At 39.8% G+C, this 18,059-nt stretch overlaps 1 protein-coding gene across 14 annotated transcripts in view; it reads left to right on the plus strand.

Annotated features, from left to right (window-relative positions):
- ARID1B (AT-rich interaction domain 1B) overlaps nt 1-18,059 on the plus strand; it is a 335,886-nt gene that overhangs the window by 82,406 nt on the left and 235,421 nt on the right. For all 14 annotated transcript variants that reach the window (XM_056344131.1, XM_056344137.1, XM_056344139.1 and 11 more), the window contains exon 3: nt 1,435-1,575. In XM_056344131.1, the coding sequence (XP_056200106.1) occupies nt 1,435-1,575 (141 nt within the window). The remainder of the gene's footprint in view (nt 1-1,434; nt 1,576-18,059) is intronic.

The following is an 18,059-nucleotide window of genomic DNA, read 5'->3' on the forward strand; positions in this document are numbered from 1 at the left end:
GCATCAGCGGGGAGAGGGTATTTGTTGGGAAGGCTTGTTTTGGTCACAGAAACCTCTAACTGCCTGTGAAATGATGGGGAAGGAAATGGAAGCGCAAGTGAAAGAGAGCAAGCACAGCACTGCGGTTACAGCGCTGACCTTAGCAGGTAGCAGGAAGTAGGATGATCGGTTTCTGGCAAAAGTAATAGGAACAGATCAAGTTGTGATAGTAAAAACAGCCTAAGCAGGTGTTTAAATTTGACTCTGTATTATTATTATTGCCTAGCAAATATTACTGTATTGTTGAATGAATGTAGGAAGTTAACTTTAGGTAGAAACAGGTATGTGTTTACATGTTGAGTAAACAGATTTATCGGTGTATCAGAAACTCACCGGGAATGGTTCAGAGATAAAAGCATTTCAGATGTGGTCGGGTATCTGAGACATTTGCTTAGGGCAGGGGATGCGCAGGACCAACAGGAGGTCCGTTCTAGAAGGGAGAAGTCCTGTGCTGCATCTGTCATTCACCTGAAATGGTACTAAATACCAGTGTTTCGGGAAAAGAAGCAAGGGTACCTAAAATCCGGGCAATATAGACACAATATCAGGAGCTTGTTAAAAGTGTGCTCCTTCAAATACTTGAAGAAAATGTCAGTGTGTGTTGATTCAAGGCTTACATATAAAACTGATGCAGAAAATTCCTCTGACGTAATTGACTTTTGGTTACAACTTAAATTCTCCATGTGTGGGGGGTTCTCGGTGCATGATACATGTGCTGATTTGTCTGTTAATAGGACCTGGAACAGGTTATTTTGTGTTGCACTTGTTCTGCTTTTATTTTTTATAAAAGCTAAATCTTAGTAGGGAGGAGGAGACTGAGAGATTAAACTAGACAAAACCAAAAAACATGCCAGACCCTAAGTTTTTTGTGTGAGGCTTAAACACATAAATGCTAAAAATGTGAGGGTTGTGGGCAAAATATTTTACAAAAATAAGTACTTTATTGCTGAAAAAGAAAAAAGGCATTTCTCTTTCAGTGTCTATTTTAGCGTTATGCCTTTTTTCCACAATTCTGCTTCTGGGTCAGTGCATCAGAACGATTCCTCTGTCGATTTGCCTCAGTAGTGTCCCGATGGAGAGCAAACATTTAAAATAACTGCTTCTGTATTTTAAGGGTGGGCATTATGGGTTCGTGATGTTCAGAAGCATAGCATTTTCCTTAGAAGCTCTTCCTGAAAACAGTAACTATGCAGAGCATTCGGGCTTACTCCTCCCGCTCTGGCAAGAGCATCTAAGGGCTTGCATTAACTGCTGAGTAAAAGAGTAGAACGGCTGGGTCAGGTGTATAGCTGAGGGTATCACTTCTGATCAGGTTGCCATACAGATGTGATGTAGTTTGATCCCGTGTCCTCCTGCCTCAACTCATGCATTTCCTTTGCTTGCCTCTTCCAACAGATACCGCCTCAGTATGGTCAGCAAGGTGTAAGTGGCTACTGCCAGCAGAGCCAGCAGCCATACTACAACCAGCAGCCACAGCATCTGCCACCCCAGGCACAATATCTGTCGCAGGCCCAGCAGAGATACCAGGCTCAGCAGGTAAGCACTGTCTTCCACTACTAACAGTCGCCCTGCAGCTGAAGGTATAAAAAAGATCTGTGTGAAATGAACAAAACCCACCCAACCCCTTTTCAAGGTAACAGTGTTAAAAACAAAATTAAACAAACTTGGAATCAGACAACATCCTTTGAAAAATCTTCGGGGATGTACCCACAAATACATCTGCACGCACTTTCAGGCTTTACTTTGTATCAGCTGTTTTGAATAAAGCCAGTGTATATACCCCAGCAACTATTAATTCTGCTTTTAAAAAGAAGTAACAGTTTCTTGATCAGATGTCAGTGGAGGCTGGAGGTTTTCCTTCCTTCCGTTTTGTTTTGTTTTCCACTCACGAGACAGAGGTGGTTGAGAGCTCCTGCATCTAACATGTTCATTACTGTTTTGTTTTTTGTGTTACTTCCTTCGAGAGTAGATGAGTTAAAGGTATTTTGAAGCTGCTTTGTCAAGGGAGCTTCTTAAGAGATATTTTAAATTGATATTACAGCTATTAATTTGAATGTTGTTAGTTTGCATATCCAGTTAGCGAAACTGCATAATTCAATATCCATTGCTGTTCTTTCTTGAATTATGCTTTATATGTTAGCCATTAAAATTCGTTTAAAGTGATTCTGTTTTTAACTAAGATCAGAAGCTATAGGGTATGGATCTGCTTCCTAGGGCTTGAGAAACACCCAGATTTTAGATACCGAACAAAATGGAAGTGCATAGCTGATGCAGCTGAACTTGTAGGCTCAGTTCTATCTGCCGTCTCAACACTGTTAATCACAGAGAGGTGATCTGGAAATGGAAGGATGAAACTAAAGCATACCCGCCATCCTGGGAAATCTAACAAAAGTGAGTTGCTCAAGATTGGGTATTAGTGGAAGCATCAGCACTTGCTGCAGATCACTGGGGAATTCTGTCAGGCATGGTTGATTAACATTTTGGGATAATGCTGGTGCAATGTTGAAATCTTAGCTTGAAATAAAAATAGTGTGTAAAATAAACTAACAAAAGATGTTGTAAGTAGCAGTGATACAGGAGGCTTCCCTCCTTTGATTTTTAAAATAAAGCTATGATAATTTCACGGTGTAATTACATGTTAATTTTTCTTCATCTACATTTTAAAATTCCATTGAGAATTAACTTTTTTCATTAAAATGCTGGATGGTTTATGAAATAGACTTCTTAATTGTATCTATGATATTCTTGTAAATGTCACCACTTTCCATCTTTTGGATTATATGTAACTGCAACTTTAAAGATTGCAGTTGTGTCTTTAAATTTAATTTTCTCCTTTTTTACTTTGGCATTAAATGTTTGATTTCTTTGTGACTTGAAAATACTGCTCATAAGCATCTTGGTAAGCCTTAGCAGATAAAAGTCCTCGTAATGCAGCCTGTAAGACAGAAGAAACACAGTTGCTCCAATGCCTACATATCACAGTTTGTGAAACTGAAGTGTTCTTTTGCTGCCTTGGGCACCTCATCGTATTTTAAATACTGTCAGTTGAATGGATTGATTATTTTAGTTTAAAAATATAGAAAACATACCAACTATACAGGACTTAGGAAATAACAAGATACTGATTAATCTGTTGATACATGTTCCAATTACATCATTTGCTATCATAGCCAGTAAAGCGAAGGTTTGTGCAATGAGTTGAGGGGTATGATAGAAGAGGATGAAGACTAAATCAGAGTAAAGCCTTCCATACATTATGGACTTCAGAGAACTAGGATGAAGAGAAAGGCAGGGACGGATTCAGAAGCAGAAGATACCAGCCTCTATGTAGCCATATTTCTTCTTTGAGCATACATGGAAGGTGTGTCTAAATCCAGGCTCTAGGGGCGATACAGGCATCTCAAGGTCAGTAGGCATTTTTGCCTGAATCTGCAAATTCCGATGATACATAAGGTCCTCACCAACACAGCCTTGCAGGTGGTAATCCTCAGTGTGAGAATCGCACCTGAAATTCTTTGTGGTTTATGGGTGACGGGTTGGTTATCCTGTTCTTCAGTAGTGGTCAGCCTCTTAAGTTTTGAACTCTGATCCCAGGTTCTGCATTATATAGACTTTTCCTGGAGTACTTGTGTGTAGATGGGAGTACTAAATATAAATAATAATTAGCCCTTAACACCGTGGGACTTGCTCCTTCTCTTTTCCCCATCTCATCTCCAGGTTGGTTCCATGGCTGCTCTTCCCCCTGTCTCAAGAAGGGTCATCAAGTGAATATCTCCTCTCTAATGTTTCTCTGTAAAACCTCACTACTGGGTTCTTTCCCATTCTTCAGGAACTGCTAATCTAGAAAATGAATTCCTAACACAAGAAGTTGAAGTCTGTACTTTTGATACTGCAGCGACAGTGTTCTTTCTCTGCTGCTGATGCATAGTAGAGTTACCATCAAGTGGTAGCCAGTGGACAATACAAAAATGAATACTAGGATAACAAAAAAGTTGGAGTGTACGTCAGATTCTGCTGCTGAGACAGAAATTTTGAAAATCATGTCTGCTTAAACATACAGGTCTTTGCTTATATGAGACTGGTTATCTTTTGAAAATAATTCAAAAATTAGCATTTACTTGATTAAAAATTTAGCGAGAGAAATGGGAGTAGGTAATCATACAGTTTTAGGAATTTTAAGGGCCGAGTTCACTGAATTTGATACATTGGGCAGCCTTACAAAGAGAAAGGCCAAGGGAGGTCTTTCTGCTCTTTACAGCTACCAGGTGGGAGGATGTGGGGGAGAACAGAGCCAAGCTCAGATAAGAGGCAGTGGGGACAGACTGAGATGAAGGAAGTTGCAGCTTGGTAAAAGAAAAGAAACCAGAATTGCCATGAGGGTTTTCAAACACGAGAATGAGTCCGGAAAGACTGGAATCTCCATCCTTGGAGATACTCAGAACTCAACTAGACAGGGCCCCCGAACACCCTGTTGTTGTTAGACTTTCTTTGCACTAGAGGTTTGACGGCATAACCTTTCTCTGAAGGTCTCTTCAAACCTGTGTGATTCTGTGATTTTAGTACTGCTTTATATTCTAAACAGAACTTTAAAATAAACCATGAAATCATATAATATCTGTTGCACTGGTTGGCATATCTTTCTTATTTCTGCTCTTAAAAATATCAATACATCCTCTTTATATAATCCTGTTAATTAGAAAAGTAAGGTAGTTTCAGTTACACAATCTGTCATCCATAGTATTGCTCTTCCTTTCCATCTTGGAAATCAATTTCCTCCACGTTTTCTGTATTCTTCATTAAACACTTTCTTGCCTTTTTATATTGATGTCGCTTTTTACACTCTACATTGGTGCACGTCCTGGTTTTGAATGGTCACAACTTTGAGGAATACATAAAGCCAACTGTTTCAGGATGTTGGCCTCAAGAAGAGAAGCTGGCTTCTGAAGATGTTTTTGCCTGATGCTGGCTAGCCAGCATTGTGGGAAAACTTTAGACTACAAGTACTTTTCCTGGAGAGTGTGGCTGGATCATGAAGCAAGAGACGATCACTCTAATAGTATTGAAGTGGTTCGTGGTAGCCCCAGCTGTGGATCAGGACATTATGATTCTGGTTGTTCTCCAAGCCCGTAACAAAAAGGTGGTCTTTGCCCCAAAGAATTTACAGGCTGTTCTGTGCCTGGTGGACTGGAGGCTGAACTTGCTTTTGTAGCAAGGGTGTAGCTATGAGGTGAAGAAGTTTTGTGTTCTGTTTTAGGGTAAATAAGCTGTCTCCATGATTGCCACCTTTGTGATATGAATATGATTGAGCTGGTTTTACTTCAAGTTGGGGAAAGGGGACTTCTCAGGAATTTGCCGCCTTTTCCTTACTGTATTTTCTTACTTTCCTTGTAGATTTATGTCAATCTACTTGTTTTGGACATTATGAAGCTAGAAAGTAGTGTTTATTCTGGATGGATGATGGACTTTTTCTTGACACTGGTTTCTTCTTATGTAAAACCTTGTAGCGTGATGTACTGGATATTATTCTGTTATGGGGAGAAAACTGATGAAATTTTATATAGTTCTACTTTTGCTCTTCTAGACATAATGCGAGCAAGCTTCTGCAGTCAGGTGTAACTCTTAGTGTTGTGCCTTGGAATTGGTATGCGTGTTCATTTCTCACACATCACAGAAGCGTGAAGCCATCACTCCTTTTCCTTGACTCACTTGAATTCAATATGCAATCTTGTAAATAAAAGTAAACAGATAAAATAATTTCTGGGATTGTTCCAGTGACTTGTGACTTTACATGCTTCTAATAAGCATGGAGGGGAAGGAGGAGGATGGGATTTATTTGAGTGTTTGAACTGTTAAGTTGTTTAGATCTTTGTTAAATTGATTGCATGGTGGGCAGAAAGGGAGTTTGTAAGAGGTGATTTGATAGTAATACTGGCATAGTTTACTATAGAGCCGCATTGTAAGCCAGCATCAGTCATCCCCTCTTCGTATCAGGAGCCTGCTGTGTAAAAACCATTAAAGGAAGAGCTTTGTTTTAAGCAAATTTATTGCAGTGGGAGATTCATTGATCATTAGATATTGCCAGTAGATGTAGATACCGCCTTGGGTTTTTTTATTTTTATTTTTTTTTTAATTCTTTTTACCTTTACTGCTCTGTAAAAGAAAAAAAGAAAGATGTGCTACACTACTACAGTGTTGCCCTTGGCAGGGTTTTTTATCTTGAAATGGCATATAAATGAATAAATGCTTCAGTTGTTTTTGCAGTTTTAAATCTTCTGCCATAAGTAGAAGTGATATTTTGCTTATGAATGTCATGTAATTGCAAACTTAAACTGTCATCATCAAACATTATTTTGTTAAGATAGCGTGATGTATATTTTTGGTTATTATGCTTTCCAACTGGCTTTTAAACAGCCATGTTTATATATTTTCTTGTTTTATGTAGCATGTGTTCATATGTATCGAGATAGGATCGTGCCTTTGAGGTTTATTGTGTGATAATTTTATGAGTTGGGACCATATCACTTTTTGACAGATGAAATGGATCTGCAAAATAATTATGATCTCACTCTTAGTTAAACAGAAATAGTGATTTTATTCTACACCTGCTGCTGTTATCTTAAAGTAATCATTTGTTTTACGTGTTCCTGGAAGCTTTCTGCTTGCAAGTTTCCAGAATAGAGTGGGATTATGCTGATCCCTTTTCTCACATGCAGGCATGAGATTAAAAGGGTAAAAAAAGCGTGGCAGGTCCTTGAGGTGGAGCATGCATCTGCACTTTTCTGGGGCATTGGTCCTTCTGGTTAACAGTGTCCGCAAAGAGGTTCTGTGTGTGTGTTTTACATGGTTCCCTTGTGGTTACTATGACTATTATTTTTTTAAATGCCTTAAAGGAATAGTCAGGTAGTTTAGGCTCAGTCTTTAGTCTGTTTTTATTTAAAAAAAATAAAATGTTTTATAAACAAGGAAGCAAACAAGGCTCCTCCACTGTCACGTTTTATTTTAATGTTCTAAAAGCTGGCCAAAACCTTATTCTGCGCGACCCCCCCCACCCCCACCCCCCCCGCCCCCTCCCCGTATAATACCTTGTCTACTGATAAGATCTACCTACCGATCTTGGTGAGGTTTTTTGCAACACAGATTGTCGTAGGACAAATAAAGAGCAGACTGACTAGTGGTTTGGTTTTTTGGTTGGGTGTGGGTTTGGTTTGGTTTGGTTGTGGGTTTGTTTGTTTTGGGTTTTTTGTTTGTTTTTGTTTTGGGTTTTTGTTGGTTGGGTTTTTTTTGGTGTTGGTTGGTTTGGGGTTTTTTTGTTGTTGGTTTTTTTTTTTTTTACCTTTTCCTGAGTGTGGGCCAGGGGGATGAATGCAGTTCAGGCCCGTAAGAGTTTGTGAACCACATCAGTAGACCCAGGTGGAAAGGTATCGGAAGCAGGAAGGTGGCGTGTGTAAGGAGGTGGGGAGCGTCTCTGCTGATGCTTCAGTTGGTCTCTCTGGGCAGAGGGCTGGGGAACACTTGTGCTCCCACAAGGGGCTGCGGCTTCTCTCCATTTTCCTGAACTGGGCTCAATGGAGGCCATATGTTTCAGGTTTATTGCTGAGCTGGAACTAGTCTCAGTTGCAATCCTGAGATGATGGTGAGAATGTTCTTGCGCAGACATCTGTTTCTAGCATTGAGTCAGTGCAAGGTAGGACAGATAAAACATTAGCCAATTTGAAACAGTCTCTGAAAATGTGAACAAAATGTGAAACTAATTAATCTGTTTTCATGTCCAAGCTGTATGAGTGTCTTGAAAACAGAACAAATTGTATTGTGGCAAAATGTATCAATTTATTAAAGTGATTTTGGTACAATAAGGATGAAATCTTGTTTTTAAATTTGATGTGAGCTGTGAAAGTTCTCTTAACAGCATGTTAATTAACATTGTCAAGCTGTTTTGGGCTGTAACACTGTACAAAAATACTGTTGTTGTAAGTTAGGAATAGTTGTGTTACATGCAAATACCAAATTCATTAGTAATACAGACAGTCCTCAGTGAGTCAAAATTTTAAGTTTTGTACCTCAATGAAGTTACTCTTTTTAATAAAATCTTCACTCAAGTTACTAGAAACTGGCACAGAATTACCAGTCAATGGTACCAGTCTCAAATCCTGCAAAATTTAAATTAAACATCTTTAGAAACTAACATACAGCTGCCCACAGCTGAAAGTTGTAATGAAAATCATTTGTCCTTCTGTCCTTTTAACTTTCGTGTCTGTAATCATCTATCACTAGACGGGTGGTTGCACTTAATATTTGTTGTGTTATGAACCGCAGGAAATGAGAAAGAACAAACTTGTATGTTAATCTCGGTTGCTGCCAGGCATGTAGGAAAGCATTCTTTGTGGAAGTTGGCTATTACAGTTACATGAGAACTAAATTGACTTTGATGTTCAGGAGAGATTGTTGCCCGCCATCATCAGCAGTGGCTGATGCCACTACCTGTTGTGTACCATAAACCCTTCAAGGCTTCATGGCTTCTGCCGTCCCAGCAACAGAGGTGCCCAGTGTATATTCATGCTGTCTTGAAACACCGGTTTTAGCTTAGAAGCAATTATTTCCTTTCCAGGGTGAAGAGATGCAAGGGAGAAGCGACTCCTTTAAACCATTTAACCCAAGTTTCATGGCACCAAGAACTTTTGCTTCTGAGGTGTGCTTGTTGGTTGGCTTTTAGAAATCAGGGCTGCTGGTATGTAGTGAGCAGACATGTGCCTAACAAAGTGCCTGGGTGAAAGTTCTCGTACAGACCTGCATACTTTGGGCCGCTTTTCCAGCCTTCTTTAACCAGCCAGGTTAAAGTATACAGCGTAACCCTTTATGAAGGCATCTGTTTTGGTACAGTGAACCTTTTGTTGCCAGCCTACCTCAGAGAGATCAGGTAGATCTCAAAAGGCAGAGTGCTTGACTTTTTTCATCTGTAATAAAACTTGGGTGGACATGGGGGGAGGAGGGAAGGTGGGGAGCAGGCTTTCAGCAACTGACTTCCAAACTCACGCACCGTGGCTTAAATCCTGGCTTCTAGACAAGCCACCAGTGACCAGCACCGCTGAAAGGCAGTTGTCGCCTTACCTTGCTGAACACTGACATGATTTAAAAACAAGCAAACTGTTGAGATACTTGGGGAACCGTACTGCTCTTGTGCGTAAAACTAATTTATCCTTTCCGAGACTTTCTTAAGCACATGATGTTTTCAGGAAGGGCAAATGATGTTTGAACCTGTAGGTTCAACGAACACCTAATTGATTGAATTCTTTGCCTGTTAGATTTCTGCTTTTATGAAGTCTTATTTCGTAATCACGATGCTGCTATAATACCAAGTAAGTGCTAAGGGTATGGCTATTTCTCAGTGTGGCGGAGGTCACTTACTTGGCTGAGGAGTTCAGTGAAACTGTGACTCCTGTGATACATCTTTTCCGTGTAGTGGGAATAGCCAATTGTTGTCTGCTGGGGGAATGCTCCATTTGTTCGTCATTGCGTATATCATTCTAGGAAATGTGTCAAACCTTTCTCTTTTTTTTCTCAGTGATTTATATCTGTATTTATAAGATTATAATAGGTGCTAGTTTGTCAAACTTGGAGAATGATCTTCCAGAGCCAAGTAGCTAGCAGGAATAGGGTCAGGCAGAAAAAGCAAGGATAATTGTCTGTAAACTCACACCTGAGTATGAACACAAAATTGAGGACATAGCACAGAGCAGCCCTCACAGCAGTGCAGGCTTATTTTTGCTAAAGGCATCTTGACCAGACCCAAAAAACTGCATTCAGATTTCAAGAAGACTTTCTCAGCCCTGTTATTTTAAAGCAAGTGTTTACAGACATGGCAATTGATTTAGCCAAATAAAAATCAACGCCAGTCCGTCAGGTCTGAAACCTTTAAAGTTAGCATGTATAATTACCCCTTACACATACCTGTCTTTGTAGTAACCTGGATTTGTTAAATGATATTACTGGGAAAGAAGTATTTTATCTCGCAAATGGTACTACTGCTTGTGTATGAAATGAAACAAGCTTGTTTATGCTTCTGTTTTATGGTCTCCCAAAGGGCTGTCAGTGAAAGTATTTGTTTGCCTCTGTGTTGTCTTAACAATTGTATGGCACCTTCAGTTTAAAGTTCCCTCGTTGCCCAGTCTGTGTATTCTTTTGTTGTGTTCATCTGTTAATGGTTTTCTGCTGAAAGTAGGCTTTTCCATTTGTAGTTTGCAGGAGGAATTTTGAAGGTTGGCTTTCTTCTCCTGAGAAACCAGCAAGTGCACCTCTTCGGGCATCTGCTGCTGATGGGGGTTTGATGGTATCTGGCGGGTTAGTTAGAGGAGATGGGTCACAGCTCACTGCAAACCTGTTTGGCAGGAATGTTCATGACCACCTGTACTCTGCTGGTTTTTAATTTTGATTCCTGTGTTTTTGTATTGTTCTAAATCTAGTAGACCTATTGCAGCTCTTGTGCTTGTAAGGTGAGAAATGTGGAAAGGCCTGAGTCCTGATGACTTTTTTCCTGTACTAAAATGAAGTTAGCACACAATATTAGAAGGAAACTCTGGCAATAAGAGCCTCCTTTCAGCTAAATTGGAAAGAGAGAAAAATTTAGTCTGAGAGGAAAAAAGGGAAGTCCTGTTTGGCTTCTTTATTTTTAAGTGGTCACTTACATGCAGTCAGTTTGTAGATTCAGCAGGCAATGTCCCATGTTCATAACAAAAATCTCTGCAAAGCATTCTAGTTCAAAAGGTGGAGACGCTCAATGAGTTTTTCAAAGTAACAATGTCAGTTTTTCCTGAAAGGAAACATTTTTCATCTCAACTACAAAAACTGTGTAAAATCTGTCATGGATTTAGTATGTTATGCTTAGAAAAAAGTCTTTTTAATGAGTTTAGAAATACAGTAAAATACAGATGTTCAAATGTATTTCTCAAAGTTCTTAAATAAGTGGTTTGGCTTTGATCCACAAAGTAGTAGTGGTGGTGTTACAATGGTGGTATTATTTAAAGTTTCTAAATTCTGATTTCTCTCAGTATTTAAATCACAGAAGGTTAATTAAAGCAGTTCTTTATTTTGCGATGCTTGGGAATATTAACCTCACAAAGCCTGCATTAAATCACTGAAGTGATAGAATTGCATTTGCTTTATAAAATAACTCTACAAGAGCGATGACAAAGCCATTTATAGTTCAGTGCTATTAATTGCTTGGCATTTAGATATTAGCATAGGAGTCCATTAATAAACTTGATAGTAAAACTACTGGAATGCAGGTTGATAAAAACTATTTTGTTTTAGGAGATAGTGATTGTAGCTATTGTTGCTCCCCTTACCACTCTCCTTATTACACAATGATGATTTTCTTTTACTGTTACTTTGAGAGCAAAATTAATATCCCAGAAATAATTTTATCTATAGCTTTGAAATTTAGCAGTAAGTTAAACAGAATAGTGAGTTTATCAAAAAATACCTGATCATGTAATAGTCATTTACTTTATGATCCATGAATCTGATGACTGTTCATAGACGAAGTGGTCTACACAGATGTTTTAGAATATAAACGCACAAGTCCTGTTTTAATAAAAAAACTTAAAATGCAAATAGTATAGTACTGTGGATTAAGTGATAAAATTGTAAAGTCTAAAAATACTAATAAATCTTAAGTGGTAGAGATTTTTTTTTTTCTCTTTCTTTAGTTCTGTATGAGCAGTACATATTCCAAATTTCAGTAGTCTTCTGAATTACACCTCATGGCCAGATGCAATACAGCAGTATTCTCTTACGGCCTTTAAATTAACATACATTATTTGCCTCAGAGGTAGGGAAGGTAAGTTTGTTAATACTTCCTGGCATAAAATTTACCATGTACTTTTTTTGGCTGCCCATATTTTTTTCTAGTAATTAAAGATGTTCAAGTGTACATATAGTTAGTTTTATTTTCTGGATTTTGAACTGGTATTTTTGAGACATTGTATTATCTGAATATACGTCAGCCTATATTTTATATGTATTCATTATTCTTCCCAGTATTTCCCTTTTACTGCATTTCTCTTGTACTGTAGTAGGATTTAGAATAGATTTTAGAATGTGCAGCTGAGATCTTACAGTGCGTTTTAGTTGTTGTAATCAGATACAGACAACAAAGAATGAAATAGTAAATCAAATAAGACACCACTTAAAAAAAACAAGTTTACATGTTGACAAAACTGCTTGGTGTTTTTGTTGTGGGAGAGAGGAGAACAACTGTTGGTCTTGATGAGCTGTCCCTCAATATATAAAGCTACGCAAGAACACAGCCTACAGCCTGTCTTCATGTGTACCTTGCACATGATTTGTACCTTGTACCCCGATTGCCAAGTACCCATCTTGGGTACTTTCCACACGCATTTTTTTAGGTAGAAGATTAAATAACTGGCTACATGTGTCTGAGTTTTGGGTGTCTGCCTACAGAATTTGTAACGATTGTGGTCCTTCACCGTCAAGGAAAAGGAGACGTTTATTGTTGTGTTATTACCTAGCAATCCTTTACTGACTTCTAATGAAAGTCACTGGGTTTTTTGTTGCTGTATTGAAGAGTAGTCAGTGGTCTGGTCTCAAGAGTTTTATGTTTTCACCACCCCCCTATACCCTCCTCCCACCACTCCCAACATCAGTCCAGTTGGGTATACTTTCTTTTGAAAAACATGTGGTTGTGATGATGGTGATGAAGACTTCTCTACCTCAAAGATGAAAGAAGTATTTTTCTGCTGTTGGTTTAAACGGTTGTATGTGCAGTCTGTTGAATTGCTTCTGCTGGTGGGTGCTTCCTTGTGGAAATGATTTTCTCTTTCCACTTGTTGGACTAAGGTATTTTTCCACATGGTGGCTGGATTTGAAGAGTGTTGCAGATACTCTGTGTCTTCACAGACTGCAGAGAGAAGATGGTAATGCAGCTAATACTCTACCTCCAATAGCCCCAAATGTAACATGCTAACACTCTCACATACTGAAAAATTAAGTTAACCAAAACAGTAGGGACCAGCTGAGAAACCCTTCTTTACCAAAATTACTACAGATTACTTTACACCTGACCTTCAGTTCCTGCTCCTGTGACTCTATTGTTGATAAAATAGTAGGTAAACCTCATTTCAGTCCTTTCTTTTATGAGACTTCCATGGTGGAGTACTAGGGAATAAATTGACAGGCATCACTGGACTGTGATATAAATGTTGGCTATAACATAATATAGCTTTATATTTGAGGTGTGGGTAGGAAACAAACCCACAAAACAAACTTCACCATTTTGGGGTTTTCTGTGTGACCTCAGTGATGTTTTGGGTGTTGCTTGCAACCCTTCCTCACAGATTTGCAGTTTTTCCTGAGCCTTTAGAATGAAGTCCAAGCTTTTACCTTGAAGCGCAGTTACAGACGTGCCCCTAAGAAAACACTGAAGAAATGTTTCACGGTCTCAAGCAAGGAAGTCTCATCCGTGGGTACCTAGCTTGATTAGCCTAGAGGTAGCAGCTGCTCTCGGTGCAGCTTTTCTTTTTATTCTGTAAGCTGGCTTCAGGCTTTCAGCTCTGCTGTAAGCTGCGGGCAGTGCTCTGACCTCATTTCTGCCAGTGAGCCGTATGCTTGGGAGAGCTTTCTCGACGGCAGCAGGCAGTCTGGGGCAGGCTGCTGCTCTCTGGGGCACAGAGCCCCCCAGCTCCCCACTTCTGCAGCAGCCAAATTGAAAGAAACGGCAGGTTTTAAATCCTGCCCCTCTCCTGTGTTCTGTCGGGGTTAGCTCGCTCTTCGGGGGGCAGAGCTGTTTCTCAGCCCAGCTTTGCGTCTCGGGTTTGCTGAAGAAATGCATTCCTCCCAGAGTTTTAGGAAGGACTAATGTGGCAGGGCAGGACACCGGATGGCACAAAATCTGTAAGTCATCACATTAACGTGGTAGTCTGTCCCAAGTGACTATAAAGAATAGGACATGTAAAAACTGCCAGGTCTCTTTTTCCTTCTTTCCTTTTTTTTTTTTTTTTAAATATAGCTTTGTCGGTGAAAGGATGGGCAGGGAGAGGAAGGAGTGGGTGTAGAAAATGAGAGCGTGGTTGGACTGCCCAGCCTTGTAGGGTTTTTTAGGAAAACTCCAAAAAGCTCTATAAACATGGGAAAAATCATGGAAATAAAATGCTTGGTTTACCCCTCATTTCCAAGTTACATTTCTCAGATTACCTCTTCAGGTTCTCTCTCATCTCCATTCACACTGGAACTTTACATCTGTAGAACAAAGAAAAACTACCTTTTTTGCCTGTAAATGAAGAACCGACAGCTGTTTATCAGGCTGTGCAATGTGCAACAGTCACATTTTAAGACGAACATCAAACTCACCTATTTTTTTCATGTGGCAAGTTACAAGTATGAAAGAAGAAATGTCTTGTTTCTGATTAAATCCGCTATTGATATGTTCTGTGATCCATGGAAAGCAATAGTAGCGGAAAGAGAATAGGAAGGTAAGGGTTTCTGAGAATGATTTCATTTTGGAGCTCTTCCTGCATCACTTGCTTAATACGGCTCCTGGAGGCCATATAGATGAGACACATGTGAAAATGGACTAGAGCGTTTTAGGAAGAGAGACCCTTCTGTCTTGTTAGTTGGCTCAGATTACCTGATACATGACTAGAAGCTATGCTGCCCAAACAATGTTCTTCCTGTAAAATGGGTATGGGTGTGTGTGTGTGTGTGCTTTTTTTAGACTCTGTCTGCGTTTAAAATGCTTTTAGTGTATTCTGCAGGGGAAACCCATCCATATTTAGGTATTCTGAGTTTCTAATAACTTCCTGAGAGTTTTGATGTACTGAGCCTGAATAATATATTTGCTTACCTAAGTTAACTATCTTTTGCATCAGCTGCTGCCTGCTACGCAAAGTATATTTTTTTCCTTCCCCCTCTTAAGTCTTAAGACACCACTTAGATGTCACTCTGTGATAATTGGGATCCTGAAGAGAGAAAATGGTGTTCCCAATGTAGATTAATTTTTTTAATTAGCTTAAAAAAAGTGGTCTAGGAAATACTAAGTTTTAGAATGAACCTGCAGTTATCTTGGAAGGGAAGGTATTAGTAACATTGAAGATGAAATGTCTTACTGGCAGTGCCTGGTCTACACCTGAGGCATCCAAATGGGCAGGTTTTCCAGATTTCTGCAGGTACATTTCTGTGTGATTTCTGGATGAATTGCCTCCTTTTGGAACAGGAAAGGACTGTTTTGCTTTGGTACTTCTCTGAAGCTCTTGACTCCCTTTAGTACCTGTAATGAAGACCAAAATTAACTTGCTAAGGCAAAGTATCATCTTTGTTTCTGACGACACAGTTCTGCCCCGGACGGGGGGAAATGATAACCACCTGAAAGAAGAGCAGTTGCTGCTTGCCAGCCCCACTGAAGCAACAGTTAACAAATAGCATCAGCATGTTGAGGTAGATGTCAGCCTGTTGCCTGCCATACTCCGGGACAGCTGCTTTCCTTGTCTCCATTCAGGCTTGCATGGTGGTGGGTAGAGGGTTGGCTTGAGATGATTTACATGTTCTGGTTGTGAGCAGGGTTTATTCACTTCATCACATAAACACAGACTAGCATGTTTAAGAGGATTACTAGACTGCACTGGTAATCCACCTCTGATGGTTAGCACTCTCTTTTTTTTTTTTTTTTTTGTTTTTTTGTTTTTTTTTTTTGTTTGTTGGCGTAATAGGTGCTGGGACCAATAAAACAATGTTTTCTGCAATCACCCATTCCCACTGTAAAGTAAGAGACTCACTCTCCAGTTTGTACACAATGCTCTTCAGCTGCAAGATACCAATTTCCTTTTCTTCAAGGCTTTAGGGTTGTTTTGGTTTGTCCATTTCTGATTCATAAAATTCCAGACACACATATGTGCATTTCTTCTTGACCCAGGATCTTGTGCAGGAGTCCATCTACATCCTGCAGGACCTCTGCAGACCATCTGCCCAGGTTTCAGGCAAACCTCTCTGCTCTTTTGTCCGTAGTGGATTGTTCCCCACAGGGCTGCATTCTGTTGGCTGCTTTTGTGAGAGTGTGTTGCCTGTGCCCCTGGGCATAACGTTTTTTCTGAGTGTGGCCCTACCTACAATATTTCTCTAATAGGTTGGCTGTCCTTTGTCAGTTCTGTGCTGCCGGGGAGTGTACAGCTGGGGAGGTGACATGATAAGGTGTTGGAGTTTGGCTAGAAGTTAGCTGTATAGTGAGTGGTATGTCACCATTCTGGTTAAGTTTTGGGGGGTTTTTTTGGGGGTAGCTTTTTACTGCAGAAGGTGGAAAGAGGGGAGGTGTGTTAGTATGTATTTACACAGAATGAAGAGGTACTTGGTTAAGTGGCGACAAGGAATGTCCTTCTGTAGCCTGTAACATACTACTTGCCTTCTTTCTGTTCCATAGCATCCCTTCAGAGATGAGTAGAATTATCTTGTATTGTAGAGCTGTGTACTCCTCTTGGCTGCTGTACTGGGTCCTGACTTCCATTCTGAAGTGGTCTGGGGAAAAAGAAAAGTAACATTTGCTTTCAATTTTGCTGTTGTCACATTGCTGTAGAATTCACTGCTCCCACACTTGAAATCTTCTAAGGATCAACCATCTGAATCAAGAACATGAGTTAAAATAGTTTTTAATGAGTTTTTCAAATTGAAGTCTAGTATATTATTTTCCATAATTTATTTTCCTTCTGTTTAACCATCATGGTACTTATCTTCCTGGGTGGTCATGTTATCCCTCTGAAATTTGCTGCAGTAAAGTGGATGAAGCCTGAATGATTTCTCACCCAGCCCTTCTTTAAATGTGGTTTCCCCCAAACAGTAATGCTTTCACTATGCTTTCATTTTCCATTAAAAATAATTTAAACTATTTAATAATTAGATTTTATCTTCTTTGGCGGAACTTACAACAAATGTGCATTTCATCTACATGGTTTCAAGCATTATCAGCACTATACTCATTCAGGTTTGCCGAGAACATGTAAATGTGGACGGACTTGCTTGTTTCAGACCAGGTCCAGCTAGAGAACGAAAGCATGACACTAACTAGGATTGCACATCAGAAGGGAAAAAGCTTTCTACCTGTGGTCTCCTCTGACGTGGTTGCGGTACGGTCGACCTGGGCTGCAGTTTGGTGGCTGGTGGAGCTGGGCTGGTGGCTGGCTGCTGCTGGAGGAGGGAAGTTTCCTCCCTCTCTTTGCTCACCCGACCCTTCCCAAGGCCCCCTCTGCTCAGTAATCTATGACAAAGCTGGGGCAAGGGGGTTACTTTTCTGGCAAGTTTTAAGTTGCACCACTTCACAAAGCCGTCTAATAAAGACCACTGGCAGAAGCAAAGGGGGTATGTGTCCAACTGCAAGAATTGTGGGAGGCAGGAACAAGGGGCCTTCGACTTTTTTGCAGGCTGGTAACATTGGCTCACTTGATCTTTTCAGAGACTTGAGAAGTTTTTAAGATGAATATAGTAACAGAGAATAGGAGGGAAGAAAATACCCTGCTTCCTCCTTTACTCCTCAGACTACACAAATCTTGAGCTCCGTATACCACAATTCGTGAAGCAAGCTAAAATTGTATGTGAAGAGGGGGTATATAACTAGTCCTGGCTCTGAGGATGATAAGCAGTTGTTGTTGGTTATTATTATAGATTTTAGGCTGTGTATACGTAGGCATAGTCCTCCCCCCCCACCCTTTTTCTCTACCTGTTTCACAGTGTGAATGTTTTTTGAAAAGTCTGAACAGTCTAAACTTCAGCTATTTTGAGTCTATATTTATGACTTGCTGATTAGTTGTCCCTGTGCCTTTTCTAAAATCTGATGGGGGAAACCCTGATTTTAGTTAATTTACAACTTTGTTGACAGTTTGTGCTGTAACAGCTATGATGTGATTGGGTTTGTGCCAAGTTGGGAAGTTCTGAGTGGAAACTTGTTGCCTTCTGTTTATAAAAGCCTGGATTTCTCTCTGACACACATGCTCTTCTTCTATAGGAGGAAGGATTTTCTGTGATTCGTA

This window comes from Falco biarmicus, chromosome 6, assembly GCF_023638135.1.
Source record: "Falco biarmicus isolate bFalBia1 chromosome 6, bFalBia1.pri, whole genome shotgun sequence".
NCBI lineage: Eukaryota > Metazoa > Chordata > Aves > Falconiformes > Falconidae > Falco > Falco biarmicus.